Below are 14,114 nucleotides of genomic sequence, written 5' to 3' on the forward strand. Positions count from 1 at the left end.
CCCCCCCCCCCCCGTCACCATTGGCCTTCCGGGGGTGGGGATTACAGGGGAGGTGGCCATGGGGCTGCAGTCGGGGGTTGTCCCCTCCTCGGCTTCCGTAGAGGAAGTAGCGCGGACCTTCATCTGGGGTTTCGGTGCCCCCCCCTTCCCCGGGGTCCGGGGGTGACATTGCGCCGCGCCCCCTGTGGGGTCGCGTCGTCACCCCACGCGGACTCCCCAGCTGGAGTGCTCCTTCCATTCGCCTCTCTTGGCCAGACCTCCACTCCACCCCCAGCTGGCCAGCCATGGGGGCTGCAGTGTTTTTCGGATGCACTTTCGTCGCGTTCGGCCCGGCCTTCGCACTTTTCTTGATCACTGTGGCTGGGGACCCTCTTCGCGTTATCATCCTGGTTGCAGGGTGAGTAGGGGGTCGGGGAGACACGGGAGCGCATCGAAGACAAGAGACGCTGAAAGGGCTGGAGGAACTGGGGCGAGCCTGGGAGCCTGAATTGGGAAAGATATGTCGGAGGTGAAGGTTGGACAGGGTCGGGTCGGGGTTCTGGGCGATTTGCCCTTTCCGGTAATGGGTTTCCGCCTTCCGGGGATCGCATAGATTCCTCCTATGTTCCTCCCAGCGACGTCAGAGGAGGCCTAAGGCCGAGACTCGTGAGGGGGCTGTGTTGACTTAGGCCAGCCAAGTCAGGTTCCCTAAGGAAGGATCCAGGAATGGATACCTCGCCCTTCGTGCTCGCACGCTCTGGTTCTCACCGCTCTGAAGACTCTAACCAGATTTCTGTCCCTTTCCCTGCGTCCAGATTCCTACAGATGAGTCCCTTGATGGAGACATCTACCCTATCTGGTCCCTGTCTCCCTGACCATCCGGAAGTCTAACTTCCACTTTACATGCTGCAGCCTTGGCCGTTCCCCTCCTTGATTTCTCTGGCTGCTCCTACCCGTGCCTGTCTCATTTCCCTTGTCTTTTCTCAGGGCATTTTTCTGGCTGGTCTCCCTGCTCCTGGCCTCTGTGGTCTGGTTCATCTTGGTCCATGTGACCGACCGGTCAGATGCCCGACTCCAGTATGGCCTCCTGATTTTTGGTGCTGCAGTCTCTGTTCTTCTACAGGAGGCCTTCCGCTTTGCCTACTACAAGCTGCTTAAGTAAGAAGACGGGGTGGTCTGGATGGGTGAGGGGCAGAGGATTGCACTATGGGAAGTGGGGCAGCCCCTGGGTGGTGATTTGGAAGAGGAGGTACTATGGGAGGACATTCGAGGGTAAGGAGCATCCCTGCCTTCCCTCATGTTTCCCCTACCCTGCCCTACCCCAGGAAGGCAGATGAGGGGTTAGCATCGCTGAGTGAGGACGGAAGATCACCCATCTCCATCCGCCAAATGGCCTATGGTGAGCCAAGGGAGAGGGACTGGAGGAGGGAGTTGGACAACCCCCTTCTCTAGGATAGTCTGTAAATATCCACATGTTCTAAGAGGCTTCTTGTTTTCCTTCATACCTGACTACTAAGGAGAGGTGGTCTGGAGGGAGAGTAGGTGTGGGAGAATTGTGACTGGGAGGGGTCACTGGTAATCAGGCTATAGTAATCTCTGACATTGATAAGACCCTCCCTCCCCCCAGTTTCTGGTCTCTCCTTCGGTATCATCAGTGGTGTCTTCTCTGTTATCAATATTTTGGCCGATGCACTTGGGCCAGGTGTGGTTGGGATCCATGGAGACTCACCCTATTACTTCCTGACTTCAGGTAAGACTTGTTTCCTATCTTGCCTTCATGCCCCATCTATCTGTGTCCTTGATCTGATTCATTGGTCATCCCTGGGAGACTTCTTTGGCTCAACGTCTCAGGAGGGTGGGAGAAGATCAGGGATGCATCTCATCTCCATCTCCCTCCCTGCAGCCTTTCTGACAGCAGCCATTATCCTGCTCCATACCTTTTGGGGAGTTGTGTTCTTTGATGCCTGTGAGAGGAGACGGTACTGGGCTTTGGGCCTGGTGGTTGGGAGTCACCTACTGACATCAGGACTGGTGAGTTGGAGAAAGGGGCCTGAGTTAGGGAGAAAGGCATTTAATGGTGAGTGGGATGCGGGAGAAAGTACATCCTTACTTAACATTTTAAACTTACCTTGGGAGGTGGCAGAAGGGGGAGTCTTTAGAGGTCTCTCACCTCAGCATCAATTATACCCCCTACTCTGGGGAGGAGTAGGAATGGATTAGTCAAACTTAATGCAGAGGGCCTGAGGTGAGCTGGAATGGCAGAAGCCTTTGAGGGAGCTGAAAAATCGAGTCATTTTAACTACAAGATGTTGTTGCTCCAAAGGAAAAGACTGGGGAATTTGAGAGAGATATCTGGGGGAAGTTTGAGTCAAAGGCACAAAGAGAATATAGGGATTAGGTGGGGGGAGAATCTAACCTCTTTTCTACTCTTACCTTCATTCCTAGACATTCCTGAACCCTTGGTATGAGGCCAGCCTGCTGCCCATCTATGCAGTCACTGTTTCCATGGGGCTCTGGGCCTTCATCACAGCTGGAGGGTCCCTCCGAAGTATCCAGCACAGCCTCTCTTGTAAGGACTGACTACCTGGACTGGTCGCCTGACAGATCCCACCTGCCTGTCCACTGCCCATGACTGAGCCCAGCCCTGGCCCGGGTCCATTGCCTACATTCTCTGCCTCCTTCTCATTGGTCTAGCCCACCACCTTTAGGGTTTTGATTTGTCCATTTGTGACCTTTAGTCTCTAAGCTTTAGCAGGAACAGCCTGGGTTCAGCCAGTCAGTGACTGGTGGGTTTGAATCTGCACTTATCCCTACCACCTGGGGACCCCTTGTTGTCCGGGACTCCCCATGTGTCATTGCTCTGCTCTCATCCTGCCCAAGACTCACCCCCCTTCCCCTCTGCAGGCCGACGGCAGGAGGACAGTCGGGTGATGGTGTATTCTGCCCTGCGCATCCCACCCGAGGACTGAGGGAACCTGGGGGGGCCCCTGGGCCTGGGGTGCCCTCCTGATCTCCTCGCCCTGTATTTCTTCATCTCCAGTTCTGGACAGTGCAGGTTGCCAAGAAAAGGGACCTAGTTTAGCCATTGCCCTGGAGATGAAATTAATGGAGGCTCAAGGGTAGATGAGCTCTGAGTTTCCCAGTACCCCCTCCCCAGACTGGACATCTTTTTCTTTTTCTCAGGTCTGAGGGGAACCATTTTTGGTGATAAAGACCCCAAACTGCCTTTTTTTTTTTTTTTTTTTTTTTTGTAAATGGAGGGAGGAGATATGTTGGAACTCTTCTAACCTCTTGGGCTATATTTCCTTTCTTCAAATTGCTCCTCATGGCTGGGTTCATTTCTGTTCCTTTCCCCTTGGTCCCAGGCCCTGGGGGAAAGGAAGGAAGTGCATAGTTGGGTACTGGTATTACTGGAACCTAATGGTTTAAACCTCCTTGACCACCAGCATCCCTCCTCTCCCCAAGGTGAAGTGGAGAGTGCTGTGGTGAGCTGGCCCACTCCAGAGTTTCAGTGCCATTGGAGGAGTCAGACTACCATTACATCATAGGGAAGGAGGGCAGATTTTTCTAATTTTTAATTGGGGTGTGGGAGGGGTGGGGAGGTTTTCTATAAACTGTATCATTTTCTGCTGAGGGTGGAGTGTCCCATCCTTTTAATCAAGATGATTGTGATTTTGACTAATAAAAATAGCTTTATAATTGTGGGGGAACTTGGCTTTTAAAAAGGGAGGGGATAACGTGTCATTTGAAATTTCTGTCCTCTCATTTCTCTTGTTCAGCCTCTTTCCTAACCTGGTAACCACTCACTCATCTCTAAGCATAGCTTAGGTGCAAGGGCAGAAATCTGGGCTGGGAGTTTAATGTGTCAAAAACTTTGGGCTAAGTATTTTCCCAGAAGTCGATCTTCCCTTCCAGGGGTGGGATAAAAGGAATTAATCACCCATGCTTTTTTTCCCTATCCTTTGCCCATCTCTGCCACCTGAGGGATTAAGAAACTATCCCACCCTCAAGATACCCCAAAGGATAGGGCAGGATTAAAGTCAGAAACTTTAATTTCCAATATATTGAGCAAAAATATATAACCCCCTTTTCCTAAGGGTAAATCCTGCAATATATCCAGGAAAAGTGACATAAAGGTAAGGGAATAGGAGACTTCGGGGCTCATCCCAACATCCCCTACAACTAAACACAATTTATTCTCTGCATTAACAACACAGGGATCTCCTGATTTTCTCCTGCATATTTTGAGAAACTGAAGGCTCTGCTGTGCTCCCTTGAACAAGAGCGTGGGTCCATACCTCTCTGTAGGGGATATCCAGAGGAAGAAGGGGTGTCTGCCTGCTACTGCTACAGTATTTTCTAGCCAGTCCTTGCACCCCATCTTAGAGGCTTCCTGATAGGCATGAGGGGAAGGCATCCACAATATCTAAGAGGGAGTCTATGCCTCAGTGGAGACTCGTGCTGAGGTGAAAACCACACTCTTCCGGTTTCCCAGCCTCTTCTTCCTGGAAGGAGGAATGGTTCATGGGAATGACTAGTGTCCTAAGTGAAGCAGATTAGGGGTGGAATAGGAGAATGCTTTTTAATACAAAAGAAAGGACCAAAGGATGGAAAGTAGGACCTCACCGAATCTTTCTAGCAATGAAATAAACAGCCAGCAGAAGGCAGAGACAGCCAACCAAGATGCCCACACCTAGACTCAGCATTTCACCTGGGGGAGATAAAGATGGAAAGTATCAGTCTAGGACTAACATAGATACTGAGCCTTTCCCCCATTTGCTGAGGAGCTTCTCCGCACCCCCATCCCCTCAATACCTGGGTAGGGCTGTCTTACCTGTGGTATACAAGGATCCCACTGTAAGGAAAGAAAAGTTGGGTCAGTGGGACTTCAGATCCCTATCCCAGCTGGGAACAGCACACTCTCCTATGTCTGGGAAAATCAGCTGGGAACCACCAGGGTTGGTGGGAGGTTCCCAGTCCAAGCAAGTCCTGGAAACTCCTTCCCCTCTTTGCCTTTTACTTCCCAGGGGCTCCCTAGTTCCTGTCATTGAGTCCCCCAGTTTCCCATCTCTTCTGAGCCCTGCACAGTCACCTTGGATGAAAGAAGCAAAGACTGTTCTCTGATTGAGAGGCTGGGGGGCTCGGTAGTTCTGTACCAGAAGCTTAGAGGGCTCTTCTGTGGAGAACAATGTCTCCTGAAGCTTTTCCAGCTGAGGAATAGAAGAGTTGGAGAAGTGTCACTTTGTGGAGTGGGAAAGGGTCTGAGGTTACAACTATGTCTCTCTTTCACTTCACCTCTACACCACTCACCTGTCCCATTGAAATCTGGGCCCTTTGATTGAAGACTGTCCAGAGGACACTCTGGTAGCAGGGGGGAGTTGTGAGTGAGCCATTGTAACGGAAGAACTGCCCTAGCTGTGGTGGGAGCAGCTCTCTCACGTTGAAGGGAGGCACTGAGGTCTTCTGATCTGGGGAGAATAGACTAGGACTCATCTTCTTCTCACTGTGCCCTACTTTACCTAGACAGGGCTCCCAGAAGCAAAACCCCCTGTCTTAACTCATTGCCTCTTCTCAAGGCGTCTTAGGTCAGTGTTTGAAAGCTTCTCTAAAGTCTAATCTCACTTCTTTGTACTATAGATTTTTAGGGCTCACCTTCATGCCTGATTTCATGCAAGTGACTCAGAATGTGTTCATAAGCTGGATTCTTAGTCTCACCCACCTGGAAGGGAAGGAAAGGGAGAGAGTTTGGAAAGAGTCAGTGTTTGGAGTTCTTGTAGAGAATAAATGGTCAGTGTGGGTTTTTGTCTGCCTTGGGAGGGAGGTCAACAACCGAATAGGACTGAGGGGTACAGAGAAAGTGGAGAGAGACCTGGGAGGGAGTTTGGGCCACTGACCTCAATTAGGATGCCCAGGACAGCCAGGCCCTGAGGCCTCTGAGCAGCTTCACTCAGACTATCATAGGAATCCGAGTCATAATGTACGATGTGGAGCTGAGGGAAGGGAGAGGGAATCAAGTCATTTAATGTTTCCCCACCCCCGCCAAGGCCTTGACCCTAGCCACCCCCCCCATCATGCCCTAAGTCTGTACCACAAAGATTGACCTTATCCCCCCAGTATGACTCTTTTCAGTGTCCAAATCCTTCCTTTCCCTACGACCAACCATCCCTGTCACTATGTCCTGGTCCAAGCTTTTTGTTCTCTGGTACCTCTGCAGCTGTGGCTTCACTGTTGATCTGGTGCTCTGACCCCCCTGGGGATCCTTTCTGACCCCAGTGCAGGTGGAGCTGGGCAGCTACATATTTTCTGGGAAGTCCGCTCAAATACAGGGTAGGGGGCAGAGAGAGTTGCACTGTGAGGAAAAGAATAAGCTAGGATTGGTGGAGAAATGTGGAAACCTTCCTATCCCTGGATTGCCAACCCTTCTTTGGAGACTTGGCCCTCTTTCACCTTCCACCTTCCTCCCCCACTTCTTCCCATTTCTTCCTGTAGGCCAATGCTTTTTTTCTTTTTTTTTTTTTAAAGCTTATCTCCCCTTTTCCTAGTGAAGATCAAGTCAGTGCTATGATACAAATCTACCCATCGAGCTCGATCATAGACATTTCAATTCCTACCTTGGCTACAGAGCCTGATCCTCATTTTCCTATCCCCAAATTCATGGATGAAGCTTTTTGAGAATTCACAAGTTATGAGAATGCTTCTTTCCCCAACTCCTAAAATTTCAACTGGAGCCCTGCAACTCCCCAGAGCCTGGGCTTTTACCTGTGTGGCCGTTATTGTGCAGGTCCAAAGGCTTGATGCCAGGCTGATCATATCCATGGGGCAGCAGAGCAGGCAACTCAGGGTCAAATGTTACACTGTCTGTCTGGATATCGATGGGGGACTGGGCATTGCTTCCACATTCAGGATAGGAGGCTGGCCAATGGTCCTGACCATGTGGGCCTGGTGGGGGTTATCATGGACATTTGTCCTGCCCACAAGCCCCAGCCACCCTTTAACACCACCCACCTCTCAGTTATACACCTGTGTGGAGGTAGAAATACACTTCCCTCCAGCCCCAATTGTAAAGGGCTGGGTGAGGTAGGAGTCTCTGCTGGACTTTATGTTGCTGTTTCCCTCAGCTACCCAGAAGGAAGTGATAACTCCCCATCTGTCCTGATAAATGGGGAGTGGTGGCTCTTTTACTTACCTATAGTTCAAGGACAAGAGAGCTGAATGAGAGGAAGAGGGCTAGAAAGCCTGAATATCCGCGAGGTGGGATTAGAGAGTTGGAATAGAAAAACCAGGGGGAAATAAAATTATCCTAGAGAGACGGGGTGTCCTTGGGGCCACCTGTCAAGTGGTCTTGGGATTCAGATATCCTTACTTTCACTTCTTGTTCTCACACTGGACCTTGCATTGACTCTGGAGTTCAGTTAAGTCATTAATCAGAAGTTCAAGGGAATTGAGTTCCCCCTCCCCCAGGGTCAAACTATTCTGCCAGCCTCTTCCTCACACCTGTCCTCAATCTCTGTCCTAATGTCAGATGCAGGATGGGATTAGGACCAATTAGGGTAGAGAGAGCCAGGAGAACTGGCAGCTAAGATCAAGATTCTTTTCCCCACCCAGTTTCCTTTCCATTCCAGTTCCCCAACTCCCACATGGATTTATTGAAGGCCTAACTGGCTTTCCTGCTGAATCAGGAGGTGTGGGGTTTGATGATTAGAACAGGGCCTAGGAGCCATATATGCAAAACCCAGGGCATAGGGAGATGGAGAAGAGAGGAGCTAGGGTAAGAAGCTCAAGGAAACCTCCCCAGCCACATGACATGTCTTCCTGCCAGTTGGGGAGGTCTCAGTATGAAAGGGGTGTCGCATTGATAGGCCTCGGTTCTGCTCTCACCCTCATACGTCCAGTGCTGACCTGCAAGGCAGAATAATTTGGGTTACAGCCAGCATGGCCCAGGGCAGGGCCCTGGCCTCCACTCTGCCCTCCCTCAGGAGCTCCGTACTGCTCCACCTCCCTCTGCTCTCTTTCCTCCCTCCACTTCAGCACTTCCTAAAGGAAGCCCTGTAACAGGACACCTTGGAGGAAAGGTCAGGGGGCCTATTTAGAATCACCAGCCAGGCTGCGCTTGTGTTTGGTGAGTAAAGGGGGAGGAAAAACGAAAAGATAAAACCTGGAGACTAAAATTAACCTGTATCCAAATGTTCAGGCGGCCCAACCTTTATTTTGCTCCAGCCCGTGCCAAGTCTATCTAACACTTAGAAAATTGGTGTGGGGTAGAGTGAGGGTGCAAGCAGGGAGTCTGGAGGAAAGGGACTAGAAATGGGGGGAGAGGAAAGAAGTTCAGAGAGTGTGTGTATGGGGGTGAGGAGTGCTGCTGAAGGGAGAAAAAGTATTATTCCTTTGCTTTGAAGCATTGCATGAATTAGGCCACTGACGTCCAAATTAATATTTAAATTCTTCCTTTTTGGTCCCAGTAGCTCTAGAGGAAATTCCTCATCACCAGAAGCCTTCATTCCCAGACGGCTAGGGAATGGCAGGAATCAAGGCAGGGTCTACTCTAGGTTGAAGGTGGTGGGTGGGCACAGGCAGCCAGGCTGGTAGGGACAGGATGAAAGTGAAGCATTGTGTATAGAAAAGAGCTGCCAGCTTAGTCACATGGCAGGCTCTCATGCAGTCCTGTTTCTGGCCGAAAGGCTAGGTGTCTGCCGGTCCAGCACCTACCGAGGGCCAAACTGCTTCAGGTAGAAAAGGGAGGCCTTCTTGTAGGTTATCGCTGAAATATTCAAATGGCTGGAAACTCTAGAGAGAAATCCTAAGTTCCATCCTGTCTCTCCCTTATTCCCTTAAGTTCCTCAGATTTGTAAAACGTCCTGGATTTTATCCGTGGTGTATTTTGCTGTCCCATTCCTTGGTTCAGACAACTCTGAAAAGCAGCCCAAGGAAGGGCTGGAGGCAGCCTCTTATTTACCAGCTCTGTGGGACACCCCAAAAAGTTGAATCCCCTGGTTTTGTGAAGGTGGTCTTCTCCTCCCATCAAATCTAAACACTGATTCTACATCTCTTCCTCTTCTTTCCCTATTTTTTTTTCTTTCTCCTCAGATGAAATTTGCGACTCTCCATTTGGCTTCCCTCTCCTCCACATCATCCTCTCTGCACTCCCTTTCTGCTCTCTAGACATGTCCCCCCCACCTTCTTCCAACAAACCTTAATTACACACCAACTATGTGCTGGATACTGGGCTAGGTGCAGAAAACACAAAAATGAGGTATAGGGTTCTCTGGGGACACTCCTGGAGCACTTTGGCCTGTTGTCCCAAGAAACCCTATTTATCTCCTGGGAGCTCCTGAAAGTCCTTTGTAAACTGTATTATTGCTATACTCTCAGGAGAAAACTGGGAAATTGGCTAGTTGTGCCATAGAATGAAGAGGGGGCCTTGACCATGAGGTGATCAGTTGGAAATCAGGGTCCAAGTTGGGCAGGAGGTGTAGGGTAAACTCCCCCACCCCATCAGGTCTCTCCTTTCACTCCAGGCCTCTTTGGCTCCCTAATTGGAGGAGTTCATAAGTAAAGAAGTCCAGGAGCGCTGCCTGGGACTAGGGCAGTGGGCGGAAAAGCTCTGGAGAGAATCTGTAGCCTGCAAAGAGATTCCTGCATTTGTGTGTGTGTATACCCCCTGCCCCTGGCTTTTTCTCCTTCATCCCCAATAACAGCAAAGCTGTAAGGGCAAAGGGAGAAGAAGGCAAGTGGACTCCTCCACATTCCTTTCTTTTTCCCCATCCCCGAGCTTGTTATTTCAACCCTTAGACTTCTTTTTACACATCTCCTGCCCCCATTAAGCACACTTGGCGACTTGTGGACATCGGCACAGACTGACACACAGACATCCAGTTATACCTACCCCCATCTGCAGCCAGGATCCAAGTCACCTCTAGCAGGAGGGCGAAGAACAACATGGTATCCCAGAAAGGGGCACAGGGAACTGGGAGTTTGGGGACTAGAGGACTAGGGCAGACAGAGAGAGAGAGAGAGAAAGAGGAGAATCCTTGTGTTGAGTGTATTTATCTCTTTTTCTCTTGCTGTCTCTTGTGTCTCTGCTGGCTCCCAGAGGATTTGGTTTTCAGTAGGGTTCCATGGATTTCTGGGTCCCCAGGACAAATTACTTGCTGCGCCTCTCTCTGCCCTCTTTTTCTCCCTCTGCAGTCTCCACTCCACTTGCTGGCCAGCGACTTCACAACTGCCTCCTGCTTTTAAGGTGGCTCTGGACGGGTGTACGTGGGGAGCGGGGGCTGCCTGGGCTGCTGGTGAACAGCTCCTTAAATAGCCGATTAGGCACGCAGGATGAACTTGCTCAGAGCCAGAGTGCACAGCGGGTTTCACAGGAGCCCCAGCCCTAGCTCAGGAGCCCAGCTGCGGTGAGCTCTTTCTTCCTCTGCGGTACACAGACACTGCTGAGACGGTGTCCCCTGGAGCAGGCGGGGGCGAGGAAGGGGAGATTTGGGGTCCTATCCAGCCCCCTCAAGAGGACATTGTGTTCTCATTTCCCCACCTGACTTCTCTGAGGAATAGCTCCCTGGGTGGTATGAGAAAGATGGTGGGGGGACCTGTTCCCAGTCCCCTGCAGAATCTGAGCTGCCCTGGAATAGGAATAGTTCAGAGTTAAGAAATAGATAACAAGAAGGAGTTGGGGGCTCAGGGAGCAGGTGGTGGGTAGGAAGCCAGTGAAGGACTAAAACCTAGTTTGTAAAAAATAAGGAAAAGTGAGGCGAGAACTTTTCTGGAGCAATTTCTTTCTCCTGTGCCTGTCACCACCCCCTTCCCACGGTGAGGCCTGGGTCCACGTGCCTGTGTGGACTGGGGGTGGGGGAGTGGTTTTGTTTGCTGTATAAAGCCCATTTGTGTGCCCAGTGGGGGAGGGGCTGAAGCAGCACCATGGAGAGACAGCGGCTCTAACTGCCAGACCCAGCCACCTCCCTCCCCAGGGAGCCCAGATCTAGGGCGGCTTTTGTCACTGAAGAGGACACTGACCCCTGGCAGAAAGGCTGGGGCAGGAGGAAAGATGGAGAGACCTTAGAAACAATCACTACCACCATCAGAAAAAGGCGGGCTCCGGATAAAGAGAAGGGAGGGACCAGAATGAGACCATGTGATCCAGATGGAAGAGGGGCCCAGGGTCTTCCCTCCTGCCCAACAAAGGGCTGAGGCAGGACGTGTGGGACGGAGTGAAACCTGCCACCATGGAGCTGGGCCAGTGGAGCATGGAGCCTGTGTGTCCCAGGAATGTGGGCTGGTGTGTGCTCTCCCACGGGACTGGAAATCCTGATTGGAATGTACATCCTAAGTCCCTCATTAGAGAATGTGAAACACACAGACAATTGCAAGCTGGACGTTGAAACCTCTTTCTCCTCCATACCCTTCACCAGAGTCACCGGTCAGGAGGATGCACCCATTTGAGCTCCATCTGCCCTCCTTGCTCCTGCTGAGTAGCAATAAATAGCCAAACAAGGAGAGCAGAAGCCAAATAAGGGAGCAGGACAAAAGGCAAATAAATGAACAGAATAATACATGTGCTGGATCATCAGCTCCTACAGAGACTGGAGCTCGCAGTGTCTTTCTGTCCCCTGTGATTGATCTGCAAAGCAAAGCCATTTTGCAGATGTCATTTCCCTTTTTATTCTCTCATCACCCTCTGAATTATTTTTCCCCTACAGGAAAGTTTTATGTTTTGATGCTCCCCCAAGGGCTTATCCATCTCATCTAAGAAGAATAAAAGGCATAAAGTGTAAATTAGATTTCCTAGGAATCAGGGTGGTTAACACAGCAGAACAGAAAAAAGCAAGCAAGCAGAGATGTCTAGGATGAAAAAAGAGGTCTGGACAGAATGACCTCTGCCAGGACAGAGTTCCCGTGGAGCGTCCAGGCCTGATATTCAGCCTTCTGGGAAGATAGTATGTCTTGCTATGTGCCACCTCCTGGCTCGCTTATGAATTTTTAAATTTTAATTTAAAATGTTTTATATGTGATTCTTTCTGGGAAGTATTTCACTGCTGGTGGGCTTTGGGATTTTGCCTGCACAATTTGTCGGGCAAAGATGTCTTAGCCCCAATTCAACACTTCCCCGCTCCTGAGTGTACCGCCTCTCCAGGCTCTCGTGCTTCCCAAATGGACAAAAGCCCTGGTTTCTAGGAGGGAGAGAGAAAGGAGGAAAGCACTGTCATCCAGGGAGTTGACTTTATTTTGACCTTTGCCTTTACTGTGAATATTTCTGTTGCTGCTTTCTAACCGTGCTGATTTGGAATAGGTGTCAAGAGGACCATTACATGTTTTAAAGTAAAAAAAAGTGATACCCTCCTTCCCAGCCCCCATCTCCATCTTAGTTTCTCCTCAAACTCTGGCATCTTTGTTTCAGTTCTGACTTCTCCCTCTCAAGTCCTTTTCTCACCCTGGGGTTGGTTACAACCCTCTTAAAGCCAAGGCATTCCACTGACTTCTGGCGCCATCTCCTGTCCTTGCAAATGCAGTGAAACATGGATAAGTTAAAAGTTTCAAACGTCCAAGTGTGCTGACTTTTTTGTTTTTTGTTTTTCTTAAAAAGTCTTAACTTAGATATTTAAACTCACTAGTCTAAAACAAGTTACAAGAACCCACTAAGTGCTCCGAGTTTGTGTGGTGGGGTATATGAGAGTTCATTTAGGGAGGGAGGAAGATCATAAGGAAGCAAGAATGGCAGTATAGGTCATTCAAGCAGTACAGGTGGCAACTAATTGCTGAGAAGAGAGAATCAATGAGGAGAGAGAATTAGATGGAATTAGATTTCCTAAAAGAGCAAGCAACCTTACGCCATGAAGTAATGTAGACGCGGAGATATTGTAATTTGATAGGAAATCACATTTATTATCACATGCTTGTCTTCTAACACATTGGTACTGAAGCCCCTTAAGCAAACACAAAAATGTTCAAGAATTAAAGTCAAAGTGGTTTTGGGGAAGGGGTGATGAGAACCTTTTGGATCATTTTCTGTTTTTCAGTGCACACTGTATGACAGATGCAGTGTAAGAATCTTGTAGACCAAGGACAGGTAAAAGTTTGTAGTGTGGGGCCGGCCTGGTGGTGCACTGGAGAGTGCATGGCTTGGGAGCACTGTGGCGCTCCCGCCGAGGGTTTGGATCCCATGTGGAGACCGGTTCCCGCTCACTGGCTGAGCCGCACTGGAGAGTGCACGGCTTGGGAGTGCTGTGGCGCTCCCGCCGAGGGTTTGGATCCTATGTGGAGACCGGTTCCCGCTCACTGGCTGAGCGTGGTGCGGGCGCAACACCGAGGGTTGCGATCCCGTTACCGGTCAGTAAAAAAGACAAAAAGGAAAAAAAAAAGTTTGTAGTGTGAAATATTGCAACTTATTTAATTAAAAAGGAGTAATTTTGTGTCATGCATTGATTCCATGCACAAAACACTGCCCGGTATGTTAAGTATTTGATTCAGTGAATGAATCTAGCCATTGGATTGTGTATTTACTTTCTTTCTGCCTCTGATATTTCACAGAAGTTTAGACCAGAAGGGCCGTCAGGCATCATTTGAAACCCTGCGTTATACCCTGTAGAGACTAAATTTTGAGGGATTTAGGGTTTCAGCCATCATGTAGCTACTAGGCTAAACCAGAAATAGGACACGGGCACCAGTGAGCTCTCTCCTACACCATTGGTTCTCAAACATCAGTGTATATCATAATTACCAAAAAGCTTATTAAAATACAGATTTCTGGGCCTTCACTTTCATAGTTCCTGATTCTATAGGTCTGGAGTGTGTCCAGAGATTTGCATTTCTAACAGGTTCAGTATATCATAATTACCAAAAAGCTTATTAAAATACAGATTTCTGGGCCTTCACCTTCATAGTTCCTGATTCTATAGGTCTGGAGTGTGTCCAGAGATTTGCATTTCTAACAGGTTCCCAGGTGCTGCTGATGCTGCTGGCCTAGGGACCATACTTGAGAACCACTGGCCCATACCGACTGGAGAAGCAGAGTTGGTAAGGAGTTTGCCATTCTTTGTAAGAATTCCAGCCATCTAGAATCATTCTTTTCAGTCACCTTTTTCTTTCTTTCTTTTTTTTTTTTTTTTTTTTTTTTTTTCCTTTTTGTCTTTTTTCGTGACCGG

General features: G+C 49.5%; 2 protein-coding genes across 3 annotated transcripts; one reads left to right on the top strand and one right to left on the bottom strand.

The window, feature by feature from the left end:
• Positions 1-101: 101 nt before the first annotated feature.
• On the top strand, positions 102-3,683 carry APH1A (APH1A gamma secretase subunit). Its single transcript, XM_008584785.1, has 7 exons — positions 102-397; positions 967-1,137; positions 1,305-1,378; positions 1,607-1,729; positions 1,883-2,010; positions 2,425-2,548; positions 2,884-3,683. Exons 1-7 carry the CDS (start codon positions 285-287, stop codon positions 2,946-2,948), a joined length of 798 nt encoding a protein of 265 aa, XP_008583007.1. The 5' UTR covers positions 102-284; the 3' UTR covers positions 2,949-3,683.
• A 330-nt stretch (positions 3,684-4,013) lies between these two features.
• On the bottom strand, positions 4,014-10,650 carry CA14 (carbonic anhydrase XIV). 2 transcript variants are annotated; one of them, XM_008584775.1, is made up of 12 exons: positions 10,125-10,650; positions 9,863-9,966; positions 7,858-7,878; positions 6,739-6,918; positions 6,186-6,328; positions 5,874-5,969; positions 5,632-5,698; positions 5,290-5,447; positions 5,072-5,189; positions 4,814-4,834; positions 4,606-4,690; positions 4,014-4,484 (listed from the first exon to the last, which is right to left on the bottom strand). In XM_008584775.1, exons 2-12 carry the CDS (start codon positions 9,915-9,917, stop codon positions 4,418-4,420), a joined length of 1,011 nt encoding a protein of 336 aa, XP_008582997.1. In that variant the 5' UTR covers positions 9,918-9,966; positions 10,125-10,650; the 3' UTR covers positions 4,014-4,417. The 2 variants fall into 2 exon arrangements, with proteins under 2 accessions (XP_008582997.1, XP_008582990.1); XM_008584768.1 differs by having other exon boundaries at positions 9,863-10,650.
• Positions 10,651-14,114: the final 3,464 nt, after the last annotated feature.

Source organism: Galeopterus variegatus, unplaced genomic scaffold (assembly GCF_000696425.1).
Source record: "Galeopterus variegatus unplaced genomic scaffold, G_variegatus-3.0.2 Scaffold103, whole genome shotgun sequence".
Classification (NCBI taxonomy): Eukaryota; Metazoa; Chordata; class Mammalia; order Dermoptera; family Cynocephalidae; genus Galeopterus; species Galeopterus variegatus.